This window comes from Phytophthora parasitica (assembly GCF_000247585.1).
Source record: "Phytophthora parasitica INRA-310 unplaced genomic scaffold supercont2.1, whole genome shotgun sequence".
Taxonomy (NCBI): Eukaryota; Oomycota; class Peronosporomycetes; order Peronosporales; family Peronosporaceae; genus Phytophthora; species Phytophthora nicotianae.
In genome coordinates this window covers 2,147,730-2,155,164 of record NW_008634126.1, presented here as the reverse complement: position 1 = coordinate 2,155,164, position 7,435 = coordinate 2,147,730, and the positions used below count along the sequence as shown (strand labels likewise).

The 7,435-nt window shown below is 47.8% G+C and overlaps 3 protein-coding genes across 3 annotated transcripts in view; 2 read left to right on the top strand and 1 right to left on the bottom strand.

Moving 5' to 3' along the window:
* Positions 1-534: 534 nt before the first annotated feature.
* On the top strand, positions 535-978 carry PPTG_00559 (hypothetical protein; the record flags this gene model as incomplete). Its single annotated transcript, XM_008891967.1, has 2 exons — positions 535-674; positions 741-978. The coding sequence occupies 2 exons, from the start codon at positions 535-537 to the stop codon at positions 976-978; spliced, it is 378 nt and encodes a 125-aa protein (XP_008890215.1).
* A 5,810-nt stretch (positions 979-6,788) lies between these two features.
* Positions 6,789-7,110, top strand: PPTG_00557 (hypothetical protein; the record flags this gene model as incomplete). The annotated part of the gene is made up of 2 exons (XM_008891966.1): positions 6,789-6,998; positions 7,063-7,110. The coding sequence occupies 2 exons, from the start codon at positions 6,789-6,791 to the stop codon at positions 7,108-7,110; spliced, it is 258 nt and encodes an 85-aa protein (XP_008890214.1).
* A 177-nt stretch (positions 7,111-7,287) lies between these two features.
* Positions 7,288-7,435, bottom strand: part of PPTG_00556 (hypothetical protein) — a gene marked incomplete at both ends in the record, with an annotated part of 2,382 nt that continues 2,234 nt past the window's right edge. The window contains one exon of the mRNA XM_008891965.1: positions 7,288-7,322. Coding sequence (XP_008890213.1) covers positions 7,288-7,322 — 35 coding nt within the window. The remainder of the gene's footprint in view (positions 7,323-7,435) is intronic.

Below are 7,435 nucleotides of genomic sequence, written 5' to 3'. Positions count from 1 at the left end.
GTGAGCGAGGCAGCAGTGACGAGAAAGAAGAGCAGCGAAAGCTGCGACGTAGATATCCATGAGGTCGTTGCTAATACATCAGCTATGCGCATTTGAATGCAAATCAAAAGAAAAACCTTATACACTTCATATCCTGGCAAAGGGAAGAGAGTAGTACCTCGGACGGATTGGAGGGCGGTACCTGTACCTTATTTGCCCTCGTCCAAACCCAGGTACCTTGTGACCATTCATCGTGTTTATTCCTTACTGAAAGCTCGCTGTCGCATTTTCAAACTTGCTACCAACCTCCCAACTTCTCCCATCCTCCCAGTCGCCACGATGACCGACAACATGCTCTCTGCGCCGCCCCCAAGGCCCACCTTCTCGCCCAAGCAAATCGCCACCTACTTCTTCTCGCCCTGCGCGGATTAAGGTTTGCCAACGGGTGTGTATGCGCGCAAGTCTTGTGGGAGATGTCGCAAGCTCACACCGAAGACGGGTTACTCTAACCTGGTCTCACATGTTCGGACAGCGCACACGGACTTCGAGAGCGTCATGCGTGACGCGACTGTGGCCTCGACGGGAACACTATTGCCGTGGGTGAGCCAAAAGGCATCCAGCCGTTATGCCTGGCTGGGGTGGGACATCATGGACAACCTGCTGTTCTCATTTTGCGAGTCGAATGAGACCCGACGGTAAGTATTTTGGTATTTTACTTTAACATTTGTATTTGAACTCTAATTGATTTTTTTATTACGTAGGTATACAGACCTTAACCCCATCTCCGAGGAGACACTGACAGCTATCATGGAGGCTGTGACAAAAGCCGTGAAGAAGGCTATAGGGGACGAGATGTCTGAGAACTTCGGTCTCGTTCTCGACGGTTGGACCCACGGTACGGAACACTATTTGGCGTTCTATGCATGCTACGAAACCTCGGCGGGCTTGCAGCTCCCGCTTTTGTCGCTGGCCCCTGTGATGGACGAGCCCGGTGACTGAGGGCCATCTCACGGCAATCAAGCGATTTCTGCCTTTCTTTGGTTAGTCAGTGTCCGGCTGTCTATTTTTAGTCGGTGACAACTGCGCGGTAAATAAACGGTTGTCCGATTTGGTTGGTGTGCCGCTTGTCGGTTGCTCAAGTCACCGACTAAACCTTGCCGTGCGGGACTTCTTGGAGCCCAGCGAGGACGACCTCGAGGGGGTACATCAGCTTATGCGTAAACTCCGCACTCTTAAGCAAGCGGCGAAATTACGGTATGTTGAGAATCTGACTGTATGAGGCTTTTATGCCGTTATACAAATGTATGTGTAAACGTTTTGTAAATTTAAAAAAAATACCACCAAAACACCACTCCGGGCGGTTTTACGACAAGATACGCGTTGGTGATCGACTTTTCGATGCTGAAACGGTACTTTCGCATTTGAGAGTTTACGCCGACGATGACGAGCTCGCTGCCTATCTGCCATCGCGGACAGCGCATCCGAAGCTTGCCGCGCTACTCGCCAGCCTGGAGGATGTGGAGTGAGTCTCCAAGCTGCAATAAATCTATGTCGTATTTTCGGGATGTCTGCATCGCGGTCTCGCTAATATTTTCTCTTAATATTTCTAAAATCAAAAGTTCTATTTTCCCTCAATATTAATACTACAGGCAATACTTTGGTCTAAGGACAGAGATTCTAAAAATTCTAAATTTGATTTGATGTTACTAGGTCCAGGAGAGCGGGTGGAAGAGCGCGTAGCCAAAGCAAATCACGCGGGGTACTCTCAATGCTGGACTGCCCGGTATTTGCGAAGGCAGTCCAGCAATGAGCTCCGCTTTGAGCCGCACATTGCATAAGCCAGTTGAGATAATCATTTTTAGGAGGGTTTCGAACATTTAGAGGACTAAGAATTTAATTTCTACGATGGGATTCTTTGGAATGGAAACTTTTGACGATGACCTCCGTCTTCAAATCTCCCCAAGCCTTGATTGTTTGTGAGATAGTAGATCGTCGCTTTTCCTCTGCTGTAGGTTGGTTCTGCTTCTTACGCTTTGCGGCGGCCTACTTACGCTCTTCCTCCTGATGTTGAGGCAGTTCTGTGGTCTCGTCGATGATGCACACGCACCCCTCGCTACACAGACACTCAACGCCGCAAAGGCACCTGTTTCAGCTTTGACAATTGTCCCAACACTTGCAATCCTCTCCAAGCCCACACTACATACAGCACTCACACACCTAATCTGACACCGGCACTCCTTCTCCCATTTACACTTCTTCACCAGCCCACACTGCGCGCACTTTCGTTTTGTAGATTTGCGGGTCTCAGCCACCCAGAGTGCCGTTTTATTTTTCTATAGAGGCCCATTACCCCTTCGTCCAGAGGTTAACAGACAGCGGTAGTGTTTGCAGGTAGTTGGCAAACTAATGCCGACGTTGTTTCGGCCACTACGTCAATGCCCTTCGCCAAAAGGTGAGCATCAAAGTTGTCAAGGATAAGAACCGATGGAGCGTCGATTTCATACCGCATCAGCTCACGAACGTAAAACGATCAAACCGTTGAGTCCATCCATCCGTTTTCTTGCACAGTGTAGACATGTCCATTGGGATATGTACCTGACTCATCTCTTTCGAATCGAAAGTTTCGATAGAGCCCCCAGGTGTTGCAGAATAATAAAAAGAATAAAACTTTCTTTTTTACTAAAACCAGATTAGAATTGATATCTAGTTCCTTCGCTGCAAGTCAGACACCTAGTTCTTCGTCTTTCGAGATAGCATGGCGCTTCTTGGATATTGGATAGGAGCGCTGGGGCGCCATATTGAGAATGACAAGTGAAAAACGCTGGTGGTAAATACAAGGCGTGGATGGCCAGTAAAATAAAGTCTATTGGATTAAATAATTGCATTTAGTTTCAAACTTCAAACGATGGTGGGCGGGCTTTTATAGTGTGGCGGATTTATCCGTCGTTGTCTGTATATTGGTTGAAATTACTTTCGCTGAAGAGGCAAAGTGAAATTTAGGCGGTGTTTGAATCCAAAAATAATCTTGCTTTAGGGCCTTAACCCTTCTAGTCCCGCGTCTTATGCTGCATTATACAGCATAAGTATAAGCTTGATTAAAGTAAAGTAAGGTACCTGTGGATAATTTATCTGTTTGTTGCCCTCTTCCAGCAATAGAGTCGGATGTACGCGATGATTGTAGTGAATTACGATGCTTGATTGGCCAGAGCACTGAATACACTCACTACATAGCCAGGTAAAAATACGGCTCTACTTGCTATCCTTCCGAAACCGATTGCCTGTCACTTTCGCGCCAAAAGCATTGGCGGTGAGTGAAACGAGCGCGAAGTGGAGGAAATTTTTGCCCATTTGTCAATCAAAGGCTTGTGCAACAAACAAATGGGCAAAAGTTTCCTCCGGTTACATTTTGGTATGGTACCTATTGATCTTCGTCTTCCTGTTCCAACTGCTCAAACTTACGCTTCCTAAATCTAATCCCTCATGTCCGGTGGGATGATAGTGCCATTCTTCCAGGTCACATGCCACGTCTGATGGCACGTATCGGTGTTTCCACTGCTCTCTAGACGAACCTTGTTACATAGCGCTACGCGACCGTCTAAGGTACGCGTGCATTCCTCACAGTAATAGGGGGTTTCGAAGCTACGCTGCTGTCTGTTGGAGTAAGCTGAGCACACTTTGCATAAGTACTGACGCAGCTTGTTCTTGTACGTTTCCGTAGTTTTTGTGAGTACATGCGGGAGCCCAGACGCTGGAGCTGACATCAAGTTTTATGCCTGCATGTTGCCCTCGAAGTCGCCTTTTTTGCTGGGCCAGAAGCTCGACATGAAGCCGCGCCAAGTAGTCAGCATGGGTGGGTACTGGCTTTCCTTGTTCCTTCATCACTATTTTGTGGATAATGTATCCATTCATCAATGCCATGTCTACGATACCAAAAAACAAGTTCTTGTAGTACGAGCCATGACGCAGCGCTTTCTGGATTGAATGGCGGTGCACACGAAGTTGATCATGTTCATCTACACCCCCATGCCTTTGTTGTAAGTGCGTACGAATTCCGGGCATGGTACATCAAGCGGCATCCCATCCCCCTTCTGGCTTCGGTGAACACTCACTCGTTTTGCGCTGCACCTGTGGCTAGGGAGTTGACGACACGCGAGTCTTTCCAGGAAGCAGCTACCATCCCAGGGATGCGAGTGTTTCTTGCAGCACGGTACTCCCCGCGTGAAACTCTCCTTGCAGCTCCTGGTTGGATCTTTGCGGTTGGAAACTGAATACACTGACTCCAGCCTTTTCTATTGATTCGCGTTGTGCCTACGGTGTAGATTCCCATCCTCAAGAGTCGTTCTGCAAGCTCCACACAAGTGTAATAGTTGTCAGCTACAACGAGTCTCTTGCCAGGCTGCCCTCGCAAGACCTTCGCAAGGTTGCGGATGACGGCTTTTGAAATGACTGCTTGTGTGTCTTCCTTCCCCCGAAAAATCTCTATGCTGTATCAAACAGCAAAAGACGTATAACATTAGTTGCCATAATACATTGTGCTGTATGGTACAGCATACGCGGACCAAATATGCTGTATAAAACCGAATTTGAAGACTCACCGAGAGCAGTATGCTGAATCGGCACATCACACCATATAGAACTTCGTACCCCACTTCGTAGGCTTGTTTTTCATATAGATCCGCATCGGGCTGTACTAATACCTGCTGCCAATCATCCCCTCATCAAAGGACAGCGTCGATCCCATTCGGTGTCCATTCCTGAACGTTTTCTCGATAATTTTGAGAACAGGGCGTAATTTCCAGGCTTTGGCTTTCCTGCGGCGGTTGTTCGAGTTGTCATTGAAGTGAAGGAACCGAGTAATGTCTTCGAAGCGCTTCCGGCTCATGTACTTCCCAAAGGTGCCGCGAGGAATAGCACCACACTCCGTAGTAGACCAGTGCTCCCCCATGGATCGTCGATGAGGGCACAGAAAACGAGCAATAAGCAACGCAATGAAGTACACCATTTCGTGCACTTGAACAGGCCGTGCCTTGGTCAACATGCGCTTGATATCGGCAAGCGCCTGGACGTGGCTGTTTGGGTGGCTGGCTTGCCACCGCCGCCGGCGCTCTTGCCGTTGCTCTGCCACAGTATCAATCACTGAATCACGATACCGGTTTGTCTCTTCAGCAATTTTGGTCCACATCACTTTGGGCATGAAGTAGTAGAACATACCAAGCGGCGATTCAGCGTACGCTCGAGTGACTGAGTAGGCCCCCAACGGCCGCTGTACACGTCAGATGCCCCATCAACTTGGAATTCATCACTGTGGTCTTGGTCGTACACAACCCACGCATCGGCGATCGCCTTCAACTCGTCATCACCAATAAAGTCTGGATTGACGTACTCATCATCACGCGGGCACCAATCTTCATTGAAAACACCCTCAAAGAAATTGTTATCGTCACTCTCCATCGCTACCACTCCGTTCTCCCTCCTCCTCCAGCTCCACGTTCATAACTTCATCGATGTGATCTTCCGTTTCAACTTCATTCGCCTCGTCAATCTCGACCTCAGCACTGCAGGGGTTGGGATCATCGTCTTCTGCTTCACAGGACCACTCATTCTTGGCCAACGCCGACATAAAACGATCTGAATCGTACATGTTGAACTCGGCTTCATAGTCAACTTGGTCACCTGTTTTCTCCTCTTCCTCTATCGACACATTTACATATTGTCGTTGTGCTGTATATAACATCACAAGTGTTGGTGGGGCTTTAGCTTGTGCTGTAGCAGACGTAACAGGCGGAGAAGGAACCACGGCTTGTGCTGTAGCGGACGAAACAGGGGTAGGAGGAGCCACAGCTTGTCATGCAGCTGGCGCCATAGCAATCGTTGGTGTTGCTGCAGTCAGAGACACACCAGTCGGATTTCTAGCATTTATAGGCGTAGCAGAAGCCGAGGGCGCATCCGTTGTCATCACAGTAGTCGTATCAGAAACCGACACCCCACCAGAAGTTGCTGTAGGTGTCATTGAGGATGAATGAAGCGTAGATCCAGCCGTCACGCCATAATACAGCCATCCACACTGTTTCGCAAACGCCATCAGCGCATTTTCACCTATTTCATGTGTTAGATGGACGTTTTGGCAGCTGTGTAAGTAGCACAAACACGTACCCGTAAAAAAGTCGACACCATCCTTCCCTCGAACAGATCTGCCGGGTCGGACGTAGCGATGATCGTTGCTCAGACCGGTGGACGGCTTGGGCGTCCAGCCCTGCTTGTAGAGCTCTCTCCACAGCTCCATGAATATTTTTTCCATGATTGGGAGGGGTGAGGGGGCGAACTCAAAAGATTTCATAATTTTGAAAGTGCTTTCTGGAGTGGACAGGATACCTGAAGCTGCACAAACCTCTATCCAACCAATATCCGTTGAAGATAGGCGACCCGACAAAGACATGTTCAGAATGAGCCAACAACTTCGATTTGCATATTCACCATACAAAAATATATATGCGGGAGAATTTGTAGTTTTTTTGTTCGCTGCATATTAATACCTGTTATAATCCTTATGCAGTATTATACAGCATACGGGACTAGAAGGGTTAAATCGCGATTTTCGGGTGATCGTGATTTTTCGAAAAATTGCGTTTCCAAACATCACCGCGATCTTCATAATTAAATTGCAATCTGTAATTTGCAATCTTGGGGCAAACATGGCGCTTACAAACACCACACAAAAGATCGTGATTTAGGCAAAAGATCGCGATTTCAAACTTTCTACTCTGACCAGGAACTTTTATCGCGATTATCCCTCGCGGGGGCGCCAAAACATGGTGTCTGAAGACCCGGAGCGCTCGTCTTGGGACAGCGCGAAAGATGCCTTCTTGGTAGAGGCCATGACGCAGCAAGCGCAAGCAGGGAAGAGAGCTGCCGGCGGCTTCAAGAAGGAGAAGGAAGCGTGGACCGAAGCACTCGCTGCGTTCAACACCCGTCTTCAGACGAAACTGTCGAGGCAGCAGATCAAATCCAGACTGACAGCGGTACGTAAACCGTTTACAGCGTTTTTTTGCAGGCCCAATCTAAGATATTTTCGTTTTACTACAGCTGAAAGGCATCTATACGTCGATCAAGGTGATTCTAGACGCGTCGTGATTTGGCTGGGATGGTAAACGTCATGTCGTGCTAGTGCATGACTCTGTTTGGGATGATTATGTCAAGGTACAACTATTGCGTACTACAATCATTGACAAACTGTCTTTGCCTAATGTTTCACTGTGAATAGAGTCATCCAAAAGTTGTAGATTACCGTAAGAAGGCCATGCCATTGTTTTACGACTTTCGTGACCTCTTTGAGGGAACATATGCTACCGGAGAGTATGCATTAAATATATTTCATTTAGAATATCACTTTAGGAGGAAACCCAAACACAAAACATAAACATAAATAACATTTCTCATCTTTACGGTAAATCCGCTT